At 45.2% G+C, this 16,142-nt stretch overlaps 2 protein-coding genes across 2 annotated transcripts in view; one reads left to right on the top strand and one right to left on the bottom strand.

The window, feature by feature from the left end:
• Nucleotides 1-473: 473 nt before the first annotated feature.
• Nucleotides 474-11,184, bottom strand: CCDC43 (coiled-coil domain containing 43). Its single transcript, XM_060645900.3, has 5 exons — nucleotides 10,935-11,184; nucleotides 6,892-6,979; nucleotides 5,179-5,314; nucleotides 3,651-3,709; nucleotides 474-2,099 (listed from the first exon to the last, which is right to left on the bottom strand). The coding sequence occupies exons 1-5, from the start codon at nucleotides 11,136-11,138 to the stop codon at nucleotides 1,912-1,914; spliced, it is 675 nt and encodes a 224-aa protein (XP_060501883.1). The 5' UTR covers nucleotides 11,139-11,184; the 3' UTR covers nucleotides 474-1,911.
• Nucleotides 11,185-11,214: 30 nt separating this feature from the next.
• Nucleotides 11,215-16,142, top strand: part of DBF4B (DBF4B-CDC7 kinase regulatory subunit) — a 60,204-nt gene continuing 55,276 nt past the window's right edge. The window contains exon 1 of the mRNA XM_081791313.1: nucleotides 11,215-11,358. Coding sequence (XP_081647439.1) covers nucleotides 11,327-11,358 — 32 coding nt within the window. The 5' untranslated portion in view covers nucleotides 11,215-11,326. The remainder of the gene's footprint in view (nucleotides 11,359-16,142) is intronic.

Genomic DNA, 16,142 nt, shown 5'->3' on the forward strand with positions numbered 1-16,142 from the left:
AGCTCAGGATATACCTAACTGTAGAATACGTAATAGAAACTACATAATTGCAAGTACTCTTCAGGGATTCATGGATATAACCTGACTCTGCTGCAGAGACCAAGATCAAAGTGAGAATAAACCAAAAATCCAAAATAAGGGTTAATAAAGGTGGCTCCCTCATACCCTATCTGTAGCCACAGCCTATTGCTGCTGCCACAGAGGACTAAGACTCCCAAAGTACTTCCAAGGCTTTCAAAGTCAATTTACTGACTTACAAAAAAACACAGTAATCTTTCTGATCTCCTAATACCTAACCTCACAGAAAAGAAAACTGAGGCAGAGAATTCGATTCTAGGAAAAGGTTCTATTAAAAGAGCATATTGGACTAAACAAAATAAAATACAGAGCAAAATTCATCACATTCCTAAGTGACTATTCACACAATTCATTTCCATGGATAGCTGGAAGGAATCAGGATAAATCAGAAAACAGTGATTTAAATAGTTTATTTTTTTAAAAGGTGGTTACTTTTTTAAAATGCAATGCCACGCTTATAGGAGTGTATAGAGGTGACATATCTTTTCCTTAACCATGCTTCTTTTTACCTGCTGCACAAAGGTAAAAATTTTTGTTAACCTCATAGTTAATAGTACAAAACAGAGGTCAGCAAACATTTTCTCTGAAGGACCAGACAGTAAATATTTTAGGCTTCACAGGCCTAAAGTTTTATCACGTTTCTTCTTTTACAACACTTTAAGAATGCAATATTCACTGTTGACCCGCATTATATAAAAACAGACTGGGCCAAATTTGCTTGTCTGCAGTAGTTTGCCAACCTCAGGTATAAAATACCTACTTTCTGTCTTGTCAGGGAGATGCCTCCCTTCAGGCTTCTTGACAGTCCGCTGCCTGAAGCAGAGAAAGGCCGTATTTACAACTGAATGTGGCTTGTGACCAAAGTAGAAACAGAGTTCCCGCTCACTTTTGACTCTCCTGGTTTCTCCATTCATTCAATAAATTTGTTGAGCACCCACAATGTGCACTCCTAAATATCTTTGTGTTCGCAGAGATTTCCAGTGTTTGTTCCTTAAACGCATGAAGGTTCCTGCAGTTTCTCTCAACCTGTAATTATCAGGTCTTTATACTCATGTTTTAGGGCACATCAGGATTAAAATCTCTACTAGTGCTCAAGAGGACACATGATTATAAAAAATGAATCTAGCTAACAATGATCTCCTTCCACCCAATACACATCCTTCTTCAAAACTGCAGCCTTGATGAGGAAAAAAACATGTGACTATCTACACTTAAAAAGATACTTCTTTTCCTCCCATAAGCTGAAACTTAAAAATAATTGTTTTCCCCTCAAATCTAGAACATCCACCACATAATTTCTTCCATTTTCATAGGTCATTGCCATGTTAACATAATATCTAGACCCAGGTAGGGCTCTTCATTAGTTTTCTATTTCATCCATAAAACAATACATTTAGGGGTAAATAGTACTTTCAAAGTACTTTATGCTCCCACATTTCATCTCGGGAAAGGAGTGGTCATGATTCTGCTCCTTTAGGATGAAAACTGTAACTGTCAGCTTTCTGAATATTTCTGTTATCGATCCTAGGTAAGGGAAGACTTTTTAAGTAGCCAAAAGGAGCCAGAACTTCAAGATTAAAATATAAAAGTTGCCACCATTCCAGATCTTTGGTACAGACATCAACTACAATAATCTGATTACCCACACCACACAGACATGGCACATTTTGTAATTAGAAGTGTTTGTGATTTTCCTTTTGACCATGTAAACAAAAGGGACATGCCTTGGGAAACCACTCTGCAATGTTCTCTCATTTCTCTTAAATACACATGTGCACAATCAGCTCTCCCTTTGATCAAGTCCATGAGGAGAAAGAACAGAGTGGACCAAGGTTATCGCTTCCGCTCCCCTCTTTGTGTCCTTTTCTTTTCCTTTTCCTTGCGCTCCTGCTTGGCTAGTTTGTCCCTCTCCCTCTGCAGCTTGTCCTGTTCCTTCTTCCTTTGGGACTCATCCCGAAGTGAGTCTCGTTCCAGTTTTCGGGCATTGAGGACATCTTCCACATTGGTGTTTCGGAACAGAGCTACAGATGAGTTAAGGGATTAGGGTACAGGTCACACAGGTCTCAACGACTGCTCTTTCCTTATTCTTGCTGTCCTCCCTCTACATGTTCCTAATCTCTACAAGAAAATTCCTTAGGATAATTTCTCTTTGGTCTAATGGGAAATCCTGAAACTACCATTACAAACGTTTAAAATTAATCCTCAGAATAAAAACCTCAGACTTATCTAAATTTAAATGTTAAAATATTTTATGAAAATGAAATTTCATTCCAGAATAAGCACTTAGATCATGGCAGACTATTGTTGAAGTATCTAGGCTACTTTCAGTCAACAAGAATATCAATGTAACTGGCAAAATTTTTATGTACTTGGCACTATTAAAAATGGCTGGCTCAGTCAGTTAAGCATCTGACTTCGGCTCAGGTCATGATCTCGTGGTTTGTGGTTTGAGCCCCACATCAGGCTCTGTGCTGACAGCTCGGAGCCGGGAGCCTGCTTCGGATTCTGTGTCTCCCTCTCTCTCTCCCCCTCCCCCACTCATGCTCTGTCTCTGTCTCTCCCTCTTTCTAAAATTAATAAACATTGAAAACAAATGCTTGAAAAGAGGTAAATAAGTTGTTTAACCTTACTAAACTTTATCAATTTGCTTTTTTCCCTACACCACTGAAGCTTAAGCAAAAACTATGTCCTAATAACCACAAACTCTGAATTTATAGAAGATACAAAATAAGTTTAATCAGTTAGAAAATACCTAGCCAAAAACTTTACCCCTCATTTCTTAGGACTTTAAAAATACAACCTGGGGTGGCTGGCTGGCTCAGTCGGAAGAGCGTTTGACTCTTGATCTCAGGATTGTGGGTTCAAAACCCATGCTGAGTGTAGAGATTACTAAAACAAACAAAAACAAAAGAAAACAAAACAAAAACAAAAAGCTTAAAAAAAGAACAAAACCCCTGTTACTACCAAACAAGCTCCTTCCTACTCTTAAAACATAACTTTTATTGCTTTAGTGCTTTAAAATAAGTCAGTCTTCCTCTTCTGTGATAATCCACCATACTTGTCTTTAAGAAGGTGGGTTCTTAAAAAAACAAACAAACAAAAAACAGTGGATTCTAAATGTAGAAAGTTCTCATAAGTGATTCTTTTGGGACGTTCCTCAGCACATGTTTCCACCTGTCAGTAATTTTAGCTCAAAAGTATTCAGTGTTTGTGCTCTCTTTCTGAAAAATTATAAAGCCTTTGAGGACAAAGTCACATTTTAATCTTATTTTAGTTTGCTTCCATCACTGGGGATCCCAGTGCTATACACAGGGTGTATTGATTCTTATTTTCCCTTAGAAATTCTTAAGAAATCCTTCCTCCCTTCACAATACAGGTGAACATGTTTTCTTTGGGAAAAGTTCTTGTTAAGAGTGACCATTTATGGTTGTCCTAGGAATGGGGCTCACACGCTGGCCTGACATGAGTTCCTATTGGTAAAAGGGAGGCCCCAGCAATGACAGCAAAATAAAAACTGTTCCTCAAGAGTATTTGATGGAGAAACACTTGGGGGTGGACACAGAGAAGGATACATTTATCAGAACCAATGTTCATTGTGGTGGCGCCTGAATCATCCTTCTCATCTGCTTCGGTGAGTGATGTCAAGGAAAGTCCGATGGAAAACAAAGGCTAGCACATCCCAACCCAACATCAGAAAACATTCGACGAAGTGATGGGTAGGAAAAGCATGCTGAAGAAAAACTGTCAGGGATGTGGTGGTAACCCCAGGAGAGTCATCTTTAAAAATCTCAACGTGGGGAAAATTATTCAGAGCTACTGTAAGATCCTTATCTCCTGGCAGCTGAAAAGAAACTTAGCCTGGTCTGGGTAGACTGGCCCAGGACTTGCAAGCCAGGGGATGGCGAGATGACTTCTAAAACAGTGCTTCTCAGGGGCACCTGGGTGGCTCAGTCAGGCGTCCAACTCTTAATTTTGGCTCAGGTCATGAACTCATGGTTTGTGGGTTTGAGCCCCCTCATTGGGCTCTGTGCTGTCCACACAGAGCCTGCTTGGGATTCTCTCTTTTCCTCTCCCTCTCTCTCTCAAAATAAAAAAAAATAAACTTAAAAAAAAAACAAAACAAAACAGTGCTTCTCAAAGCATGGTTCCCAGATCTTCCTGGCAACTTGTTAGGAAAGCACATTCTTGGGCCCCACACTGGACCTACTAAATCAGAAACTGGGGAGTGGGGCCCAGCAATCTGGATTTTAACAAGTTCTCCAGGGGAACCACTGCTTAAAACATTGTTCTTTTCTAGGCCAGGAAATGAGACTGTGTCATTGGGACCCTAGCTCTGCTGACCCTGGCAATAAAAACATCAGGAGAAGAACAAGTTGGCCCAAAAGCGCCTAACAATTATTTCCTAAGCTCGTGAGGAGACAACTAACATTTCTGGCATCATGTCCACCACATAAGGCACTACATACTCCAGTCAAGCAGGCTCTGGAAGCTAAGCATCTCCTAAACAATTTCAAACTCAAAGGGAACCAAGCCCGTCTCTGGTCAAGGGCAACTGCCTTTGGCACGGTGCCCATATTCCAGATTTGGGGATGTGATCTTTCAATTATGTGGTCGCTGGAGTATTAAAAAAAATAATGAGATTCAAATGAAACTGCCCCAAATTTGGGAATCCTTCATCCAAAATGATCTGTATTCTAGTCCTGGTTTTGCCACTAAATCTATGCATATCTCTGATTACACATTCCACTCTCACTGTCTCCGTTCCCTCATCAACTGGGAAACGAATATAAAGACTGGTTATACGTATGACACTGTACTAGGCAGAAAGGTATTATACAAATATAAACATACAGCTGCATCTTAGTTTCTGGAAATACAATATAAACAGTCCATTATTAAGGCATTATTTCTTTCACACTGAAGTTTCCAACTATCCGAATATCAATTCTCACACCCACGAAGGGCCAGAGATCAATGCCATTTCAGAGAGAAAAATTAAACTACACGGAGAGATTGGCAACTTCCCAAAGCTCACTGCAAACCAGCAAACATGTCTGACTTGAGCCTCAGGGGATGGACCCAAGACTCCAAAAAGGATATTCTTCTTCATCTGTCACATCAGCATACTGGGCCAGGAGGGCAGCTTTTCTCTGTTTCTCTTCTTCTGACACCATCCTGGGCTTCACCACAATCTGTGCCTGCTTCTCAATTAGGGTGGCAATGGCCTGTACCTCATCTGGGAGGGGAAGGGAAGGGAGGGACAACAAGGTTGTATGTAAGAGAAAACAAGCTCACCGAACCACCAGTCCACCCAGGCAGTGCTTGCAGGCAAGGCAATGGCATCTGCTGATTCTTTAGGGCCCTGGGGTTCAAAGGAGGTACCTCAGGGGCCAATGAGAAAGGAAAGAAAAGGCCCTGCAGGCTAGGCTTTAGGTCTCGTATCTATCTTCAATCAGAGCAGCCCTGCTTTAACCTGTTTTATAAATTGAAGTTTTGCTGCTTTACCAAAAAAAAAAAAGAAGAAGAAAAAAAAAGTCAGGGCGCCTGGGTGGCTCAGTCGGTTAAGCATCTGACTTTGGCTCAGGTCATGATCTCATGGTTGGGGAGTTCAAGCCCCACATCGGACTCTGCGCTGACTGTGCAGAGCCTGCTTTGGATCCTCTGTCTCTCTCTGCCCCTCCCCTTGCTTGCGAGCTCTCTCTCTCAAAAATAAATACACATTAAAAAAAAAAAAAGTTGAAAAGCACTGCATTAGAACCATAGAAAATTTGGCTTCAAGCATGCAACTTTCTCTCCTCTCAAACCAGAAACATAAGAAGGAATCTAGAATCAACTTATGCCGGTCCCTTTCATAATGATGATGATGCCAGGTGAAATATGTAATTTTTTTAAATGTTTATTTTTGAGAGAGACAGCATGCATGAGCAGGGCAGGGGCAGAAAGAGGGACAGAGGATATGAAGCAGGCTCTGTGCTAACAGCAGCGAGCCCAAGGCAGGGCTGGAACTCTCGAACCACAAGATCATGACCTGAGCTGAAGTTGGACACTCATCCGACTGAGCCACCCAGGCAAAGCCATAGATTATTTTAAAATAAAGTCAACTAAGTTACCCATTCTCAAAGAAAGGGGGCAGTGGTGTCCAGAAGTGGTTTTTATGCCTGGACTCACACTAGAATCATCTGGTGCAGCTTTTTAAAAAATGCCAATACCTGAGCCCCAACCCCAAAGACGTTTCTACAACTAGTCCATGGTATGGCCCTAGCACTGGCACGTTTTAAAGTATATCAACTGATTCTAATGTACAGCCAAGACTGGGAACCAATGTGTAGTTTAGAATAGATTCAAGTTTGGCTTCTAGGATTTCAGTTTTCTGCAGTTAATCTGTCATACTAATGGTGAGTATATTAACCCACTTCTCTTTCATTTCCAGGGGTGACAAATTTAGCTGAATAAAGCAAAACATCAGCCACAACTGTTATGAAATGAGAATACGGAAAAGGTAGGAGGTGGGAAAATATAGTTGGCCCCATACCTGCCATGAAAATCTACAAGGGACAGTAGAAAGAGGATGAAAAGGAAGAAAGCAAAAGCCACAATGGAGGGGACTATGGTCAGGTGGAATGGAAAACTGTAAAAAAAGAAAAGGAAACCAACATCCAGCTAAAAAGTTCCAGTAAGCTGCTGGGTGTTTGCCAGCTTAAATTATCTTAGGCAAAATGCGTAGAAAATAGCGAAAACTCAAAATTCTCTAACAGCTGCACAGTAAAGGTCGTTGGAAAAGGCACTGCAGTTTAGACAAACTCCCAACTCTACCTTCTTTTTTCACTTTGGTGACAACATTCTGACTTTCCGACCATCGTTCCACAATCTCCTTGCAGATGTGAAGAAGAGAATCTTCCTCCTAGTTGGAGAAATAGACCAATTAATGTCCCGAGGCCCTCAGCCTGAACAAAGCCCATGCGCAGGGTACAGCTTGCCTGCTGGTGATGAGAAGTCACGGGGAGGATCTGGGGGCCACAGAACAAAAAGCATGTTTCTGTTTTGAGGCTCTGGAAACAGAAGTAATCCTGTGTCTGAGGCCCAGAATCCACACCTGCTAGGTCAAAAGCACCCACTCCATCCTGCCAAGCACCAGGGGAAAGGATTCTCAATAATTCAGGACAGTCTTCCTCATACTTTTGGAGCAAAAACCTGTTGCCTGAATCAAAGCCGTGAAATCTTTCTTGGCTGCTACACTCAACTCAGTACTTTCTCCAAGGTTCATCCACTTTCGAGCTGGAACGTATCCGTGACCTTGCTGAGCTGACCCCACCTCTTTAGGTGATAAATGAGTAGATGGTCTCCTATCCAACCATCCTTTTGTTCACTTTACACAAGCACACATATCGTCCACACACATGCCGATCAATCTTCCTTACCATGATATAAGAAAAAGGATGTTGGCTTTGCTGTCAGACATACTTAAATTCAAACCCAGATCTATGAACAAGATTCTTAACTTTCTGAGCTTCACGTCTTTCCAGGATTTTAGGAAAGATGAAAGAGAATGTGTACGAAGTCCCTACCCTGCTTGGCAAAGAATAGGCATTTCAACAGATATAGGTATTTCCCTCCATTTTCATTATGGCTGCTTCACAATCTTCATGCTCCACTCTTCAAAATGAGCTGTCAGAGTTCACATTTACTAAGTGCTTAGCATGTGCCAGGCACTGTTCTAAATACTTCACATAAGAACCCTTAATTCTTAAAACAATCCCAAGATATAAGTACCATTCTCAGTTTATGGATGTGGAAACCAAGGTCTAGAGGTTAAGTAACTTGCCCAAGGTCATTAAGTAATAAGTGGATTAAAAAGGATTTGAACCCAGCAGTCTAGCTCTGAGCCCATGTTCTCAACCATTATCTTATACCATCTCTCAAAGAAAGCGAGGAGAGACAGAACACAGACTTTTTTTTAAGATTTTACTGTTTTTTTAAAAGTAATCTCTAGGGGCGCCTGGGTGGCTTGGTCGGTTAAGCGTCCGACTTTGGCTCAGGTCATGATCTCACGGTCCGTGAGTTCGAGCCCCGCGTCGGGCTCTGTGCTGACAGCTCAGAGCCTGGAGCCTGTTTCAGATTCTGTGTCTCCCTCTCTCTCTGCCCCTCCCCTGTTCATGCTCTGTCTCTCTCTGTCTCAAAAATAAATAAACGTTAAAAAAAATTTAAAAAAAAATAATAAAATAAAAGTAATCTCTATACCCAACGTGGGGCTCGAACTCACAACCCTGAGATCATGAGACACACGCTCTACTGAATAAGCCAGGCAGCCAACCCTATTTTGGATTTCCTTACTTTCCACCCAACAAAGGATTACATCCTCTACCCTGTGTCCTTTTTGGCACTCATGCCAAACATACAAAACTTCTTTGGTCCACAGTTTCTTTCTTTAATTCAAGGAACCCCAGCAGGAAAAGTAAAGGAAGAAGAAGAAAAAGAAGGAAAAGGAGTGGCGAAGCATAAGAGAAAAGATGCTCTTGGAGGATGAGGTGGTTCATTCTCCCAGGGTTCACCCAGACCAAAGTAGTTCATTCATCCATTTGTTCATTTATTTATCCAGATACTGCCTGCCATGTTGAAGGCACTAAGATAAGTGATAAGAAATGAGTGAGAAACAGTCCCTGGTCTCAAGACACTGACAATTTAGAAGGCTAGTATATAAATAGCTGCCCTAAAGTGTCACTACCCCCATTAATGTAATAATCCTACTTAAAATTACAACTCACCCCTCCATTCCACTTCTGATTCTCTTATAATGTTCCTTTTTTCCCAGTACTTACTATTTTCTAGCATACTATATAATTTACTGCTTTTTTTTTTTTCCCTTCTAGAATGTCACCCCATAAGGGGTGACAGGGATTTCTCTTTTGTTCCCTAAGGTACCCCAAGCACTTAGGGCAATGCCTGGTAGAGAGTAATCCATCAATAAAAACTTGATGAATCAATCAATCAATCAATATAAATGCTACTGGAAGGAATTTTAAAAATGATAATAGAAAGCTTTTATTATTAACTGCTATTTGTTCCTGACAATATACACTGTCCTTGAATCTTAACTCAAGTTGCTGCTGACAAACTTCTTAATTCCTAATATTGAATCCGAGCCCAATCTGGTAGCTGATTTAGCTATGCCTTTTGTTTTTCCTAGAAAGGGATTTGGTACAACAGTCAGGGTCTTTTAGATACAGCCTGACAAAAAGCAAGCAACACCGTGAATTATACATTTGACGTATACCATGTTCATTGGCCTTGCTGCTCTTTCAAGTTCCTTCTCAGGTGTTTCGTGTACAGGATCCCTGCCTCACCATATACTTCCTGGCCAGTTCTTCCCAAAGCAATTTCCTATACAGAAGGGCTTGAGAAAATCAAGAGAAAATTAAGAATGGTGTGTGAATCAGGCAGAGAGAGCGAGAGGCCACCCTTAAAGATGTCTGTCTTCTGTAGTTCATGTAAACAAGAAGCAAATATAGAGAAAATATGGTTCTAGATAACTCTTCTCACTTCTACCAAGAGACTGCTAATAGTCTAAGGCAAATTCATGCTTGCCTTCATCAGCAGATGTGCAGTTCCAAATAATGACACCATGAAAAGAAGAGGTCAAGGAGCTAGTACCAATGAGTATCCAAGTTACTTCAACCTCTTTTTCACGGAGTCTTTAGAAACTTCCCAACTGGAAATAAAAACTAACTTAAATTGCTTGCCTTACACTCTTCCCCCCACCAACCTGCTACGTCGTCAGGGTCCAGGAAAAGAATTTACTACGGCGCTCTATCCCCACCAAACTTGTAAGATGCATCACAAGCTGTGTTAAAGCTTTCCCATTCATAGGTCAATCTCACCAGAGCAGACTTCGGGACTAAATGGGGCACCTTGCCAGGAGAACCTGAGACAGCTGCACTAGTGTTATATTTCAACCCTATGCCCAATCATCAAACTGTGTTTCCACCAAGTAAGTGTAAATGGAGATGAAGGCAGCAGAATGGTCAGGTTGGAAAAGTGGACAATCTGGTGATTTACTACTTAAACACAGATTAAAGTACACATTTCTCAATCTGCTTTTAAGAAGCTGGGTACCAAAAAAAAAAAAAAAAAAAAAGCAGAAGCAGCAGAAAAAGAAGAATACCAAGCTTCTCTCTCTCCCTTAAAACTCTGACCTTAATGGTCGCTTTGGCAACACATATACTAAAAGCTGGAATGATAAAACTCTGACCTTATTTCCCACCTCCCCCAGCAAACATGGATGGTCACTGCATTTCTAAATACTGTAAAAGATCAAGCACAATATTTGCTTCAGTTTGGCCTAGGCCTACACCTATACCCAGACTTCTACCTCCAGCTTACCTTTTTTGAACTCCTACCTCCAAAATAGGAACCGAGAAGGTACTTCCTGCAGGCTTTTATCATGGGATAGCACTGGGCAGTGTCTCTTAAAGACCACAGACATCCCAGAGCACTTTACTCCTCTCTCTGAACACTGTCAACGCATGGGAATGAAATTGGTCGTTAGGCGTCTATGATAAAATTCTCATTTAGGCATTTCAGTGCCTTCGGAAGAAGACTCACTCAGCTCACCCACAGGGATCCAAGAGGGCTGTGTCCCCAGGAAAAAAGGAAAGCCACACTTCTCTATGCACCTGCAACCTTCTGGCTTCCCAAAACCCTGGTTGGTGAGCAACCCCCTTCCCCCGCGTCCCAGAGCTCAGAATATTCCTCTCCCATGGGATACCACTAATCCTCTGGGACACAAGGTATGGGAAAGGGGGTACGAAGTACTGACAGGGGCCGCCAGGAAGCTAAAGGAACGTGTCCCGGCTTCTCACCAAGAAAGCAGAGAGGATCCCCTGCAGAGCATCCAGCCTCTCCTCTTCCTCCTCCTCTTGCAGGACACCCAGGATGTAGGCGCCGTAAACGGCTCGGTCCACTCCCAGCGCCTCCAGCCGTCCGTCCAGCCACGACCCAAAGCCGCTGCCCCCGCCATCATTCTCGCCGGAGGCAGCCGCGGCCACTTCGCTGGGCGCCGCCATCTTGGGGTCAGGGTCCTGCCAGCCTCCAGGGCGCCTACCGCAGTGCCTGACGGGCCGCGCCGCGGGCGTACTGCGCATGCTCCTAGAGGTAACACACTCCCCGGCCCGTCTGGCGTAGAGCCAATCGACCAGTAGTGACCGGCTGGGGCATTTTGCACCTTCTAAATACAGCTCTAGTAGGCGACCGCATGGTTACGTCATCGCTCGGAAACCCTGGCAGGTGAGTATTCTTAACAGATTTTTTTTACAGTTGGGGAAGTTCTGAGAGGTTCGGTAACTTGGCTAAAGTCACGCGGCTAGGAAGAGGGCTGGGATTCAATTTCGATTCCAGCGCTTCGGTGCATCTCACCGAGCTGCCCTTCCGCGCGCCTCGGTAGATACTACGCCGCGCATTCCCACACAGCTTTCAATAGGGAAACTGCTGACTCTGTTCAGAGTGTTGGGAAAATAAGTTCTGCACCATAAGATGGCGACGGGACTAAAACAAGCTCTAGTTCCTAGCTTGGAGACTCCTTTTCCTAGGCTCTTCCTGCCCTTGTTTGCAGCGAGGGAAAGCCACCACCAACGTGGAAAATGACGCTATAAATTACCCTTCCCACCTGCATTTGGGGCTCAGATCTTTGGAGAAACTGTCTCCTTTGAGCCTGCAGGTGTTAAATAAATCTCCAATCCACCAGGATCTCCGAGTGCCGCTTGGTTTTTCCGCCAGCGTTCCAGCCTGGTTCCGTAACATATTTGGTTGGTTCCCTGACCAGGAAATCCAACTGCGCTGGCCCACTGTTGCCACTGGTTTGGGAGATGGGCGAGGCGGTGACGGAGCGAGGAATCCCAGAGGAGAAGGGGAGCCCTGCCTGATTTTCGGCAGTACCCTCAGTCGCCCAGGCTGGCCCTGCTCCGTTGTTCCTGCGGTACTCAGAGAGACCTGGTAGGTGAGGACCTGGACCCGATGTCGGAACCAGTAAGGCTGGGGCCCCAACCCAGTCAGGGCCATCCAAAAGGCTGGAAGGGGGACCTGATCACTCCCCGGAGACCTCAGTGGTCTCACAGGTAAAAAATTCTGTGGGAGAGAATGTAATAGCCTCTGGTATATGTGTGTGTGAATGTGCAGCTCAGCCAGGCTTGCCAGTCGGTTCGAATTTGTGGCTCCACAGATGGGCACCCTTAAGGTCCCCAAAAGTCTATGGAGTCTGAGTGGTGTCTTGGTGAAAGGCATCAGTCCAGGGCGGCATCGAATTAGACTCCCATTGTAAGTTACAAAGCTGAGCCCACCACGGCCAAGCCTTACCTAAAGTTTCCCTCCAGACCGTAACCAGTGGAGCATCTGTTTGATCCTCTCATCTGAGGGGATAACCCTTTTTTTGTCTGTCTCTGCGACACCGAACACAAGAAAGGGATTAGTAATGGGGTCAAAACAGTAAGCCCAAGATTCTTGAGGTCCTGCTTAAAAACTTTAAGGGATTCTTTAAAAGGGATTCTCAGGTGACTATGGGATGAAAATGATACCCAGGAAGCTAAGAACCTTTAGTGAACTAGAATGGCCCACGTTCAATGTAGGATGGCCCCCGGAAGGGACATTAGATGCCCAGGTGCAGCGGGTTTGGCTAATAGTCACTGGGAACCCAGGTCACCCTGACCAATTTCCATATATTGACTCCTGGCTTGAAATTGCCTGAAATCCCCCACCTTGGGTGCGATTCATCCATAACAAGCAGAGTCAGGCAAAGGGTTTTAGCTGCCTCACCCGGAGACTCACCTGGAGAACCAAAGAAGCAGCCCACCGCTCCCCCGGTATTTGCGGGGGACCCAGAGGAAGGCCTTGTCTTTCCGCCGCCTTATGACTCTCCGCCCCCTGCCCCCCACCTTGCCCGGGGGCTTAAAACTCCTCCTCCGTCTAGCTCTCCTCCAGCCCGGATCTGCCATCCATCTGTCCTTACCCCCAGACCTGGAGAACCCTCTCTCACCAGGGCCAGCAGCCAGATTGCAACCCAGACCAGACCTGACGCCCTCCAAATGCCAGTAAGGGAGATGAGAGAACCTGAAAGACAGAATGAGGACGGAACAGTCCAGCCCAGCCGTTCCATGGTGTATTATCAGTCCTTGTCTATAACCGACCTTCTTAATTGGAAGCACAGCACTGCATCATACTCTGAAAAGCCACAAGCAGTGGTCGACTTGATGGAGTCCTTCTTCCAGACCCACCGACCGACTTGGGAAAATTGCCAACAGTTACTCCGTACCCTGTTTAATACAGAAGAAAGAAGGAGGAGGATGAGGGAAACACGACAGTACCTAGAAGACCATGCACTGCCAGGGATCAATGACCCTGCTGCCTGGGCTTGAGCTGCCGTGCCTGACATGGGACTTCACCACAGAAGAAGGACAGGCTCACATCCATTGGTACCAAGAGGCTCTCCTTCAGGGAATTTGAGCTGGAGCCAAAAAGCCCATGAACATGACTAAAATAACATCGGTCACACAACAGCCTGGGGAGTCTCCCGGAGACTACCATGAAAGACTGTGTGAGGCATACCGTGTATACACCCTGTTTGATCCCGAGGCACCAGAAAGTCAACAAATGGTAAATACCTCCTTTGTGGCACAGGCTGCCCTAGACATCAGGAGAAAATTCCAAAAGTTAGAGGGCTTTGCCAGAATGAATATCACTCACTTGATAGAGGTCGCCAATAAAGTTTCATGAACAGGGAAGTCACAGCTGAGAGAGAAGCTGAAAAAAGACTAAAGAAGAGGGCCACCCTTCTCGCAGCAGCACTGAAAGAAACGGAAACCACCAAAAGGGGGAAAGGCCAGAGCCCCCTTAGCAAGAGACCAATGTGCAAGGAAAAGGGACACTGGAAGAATGAATGCCCGAATCAGAAGGGGCTCCCAAAACCCAGCCAATATCGAGAGCAACCCCGAGATGGGAACCTCATTGGTCTGGCTGAGATAGAATCAGACTGAAGGAGACCGGGCTCTTTCTGTCTTGGCCCCATGAGCCCACGGTCAAAATGAAAGTAGGGGGCCAAACAATAACTTTCATGGTTGACACTGGGGCTGAACGTTCGGTTATCACTTGCCCGGTAGCCCCTTTCAGCCAAAAGACAGCAACCATACTTGGGGCTACTGGGATGCGGGCAATACAACAACTTTCTGTCAGACTCGACAATGTGAACGTGGGGCCACAAGGTCTGGCACGAGTTCCTCTACTTGCCTGACTTCCTGATTCCCCTCCTGGGCCGAGATCTGCTCTCCACACTTGGGGCCCAAATAACTTTTGAACCCACTGGACACACTAAGCCTCCAATTAAACCTGAGGCAGAGGGAAACCCTGGTCCTGGCAATTACCATGCCAAGGGAAGAGGAGTGGAGACGTCTGTGCCCAGGCCCAACCCTGTAGTCCATCAGAATTCAGGCTTGCATTCCCCTCTGTATGGGCCAAAGATAACCCGCCTGGACTAGCCCGGAATTGGGCCCCCATCGTTGATCTGATCCCTGGAGCCCAACCCCAAAGACAAAGGCAATATCCCCTTCCACTCGAGGCTAGAATGGGCATACAGGAGCACCTGATCAAGCTCAAAGAAACAGGTATTCTAATTGAACACCAATTGGCTTGGAATACCCCACTCTTGCCAGTCAAGAAGCCAGGAGAAGGATACCAGCCAGTACAGGATTTGAGGGCCATTAACAAAGTGACTTTCCTTACACCCAGTGGCCCTGAACCCGTACAGCCTCAGCCAAGTTCCAGGGTCAGCCAGATGGTTTACATGCCTCGAACTAAAGGATGCTTTCTTCTGCCTCCACCTGGCTCCTCAAAGTCAACCACTGTTTGCCTTTGAATGGACTGAACCCGTTACAGGCCACCAGCTGACCTGCAGCTGACCTGGAAACAACTTCCCCAAGGCTTCAAGAACTCGCCCACTCTTTTTGGGGACGCACTGACTGCAGACCTCGCCAGCTTTCTGAGGGAAACCACAGGATGTGTCCTCCTCTAATATGTAGATGATCTCCTCCTTGCCAACGACACCCAAGAGAACCGTGCAAGAGGCACAAAGGCTCTCCTGCAGCTCCTGTCCAACTCGGGGCACTGGACCTCTTGGAAAAAGGCACAGATTTGTCAACAGCAGTTCCGATACTTAGGCTTCCTCCTCACAAAAGGAAAAAGAGAACTAGAACAGGAAAGGAAAAAGGTTATCATCACGTTACCACAGCCCCAAACAAAATGAGGCTTGTGTGAATTCTTAGGAGCTGCAGGGTTCTGTCGCATTTGGATTCCCGAATTCTCAGCCATAGTGAGGCCCCTTTGACAAATTGGGAGAGCCATAGCGGGAGCTCCCCACCTGGACTGAGGAAGCGAGGGCCGCTTTTGCAGAAGTAAAGTTGGCTCTGGGACGAGCTCCAGCCCTGGGTTTACCTGACATAGAAAGACCTTTTAACCTCTTTGTATGTGAAAAAGACAAAACAGCCCTTGGAGTTCTCACTCAGAACATAGGGCCCTGGCAACGGCCAGTAGCCTACTTGTCGAAAAAGCTTGATTCTGTGGCCACAGGATGGCCACCGTGTCTTAGGGCACTAGCAGCCACAGTCCTGCTCATCAAGGAGGCGGACAAACTCACCCTGGGACAAACACTTAATGTTAAGGTCCTGCACGTGGTCACGTCCCTCATGAACACCAAGGATATCGTTTCCTCTCCAACTCTCGGCTGACACAATAGCAAGGGGATCTCTCTGAAAACCTAAGGGTCACTCTCGAAATAGTGAGGACACTGAATCCAGCCACTTTCCTCCCCACGGAAGAAGGGGAACCTGACGATGACTGTTCCGAAGTAATAGATGACGTCTATGCCAGCCACCTGGACCTCTGAGACCAGGCTATAACAAGCCCATATATCACCCTGTTTAGCGACGGGAGCAGCTATTTACAAGAGGGCACGCAAAAAGCGGGATATGCAGTAACCACAACTACCGTAGTTTCAGAAGCCAAGGCATCGCCAGAAGGATGGTGGGCAC

This window comes from Panthera onca, chromosome E1, assembly GCF_046562875.1.
Source record: "Panthera onca isolate mPanOnc1 chromosome E1, mPanOnc1 haplotype 2, whole genome shotgun sequence".
NCBI lineage: Eukaryota > Metazoa > Chordata > Mammalia > Carnivora > Felidae > Panthera > Panthera onca.

Excerpts from the sequence above, each read along its gene's own strand:
- CCDC43 (XM_060645900.3), bottom strand. The coding sequence starts at position 11,138 with ATGGCGGCGCCCAGCGAAGTGGCCGCGGCTGCCTCCGGCGAGAATGAT. Across the intron at positions 6,980-10,934 it reads GGATCCTCTCTGCTTTCTTG|GAGGAAGATTCTCTTCTTCA; the intron begins GTGAGAAGCCGG and ends TTCTCCAACTAG. Across the intron at positions 5,315-6,891 it reads CACCAAAGTGAAAAAAGAAG|ATGAGGTACAGGCCATTGCC; the intron begins GTAGAGTTGGGA and ends TTCCCCTCCCAG.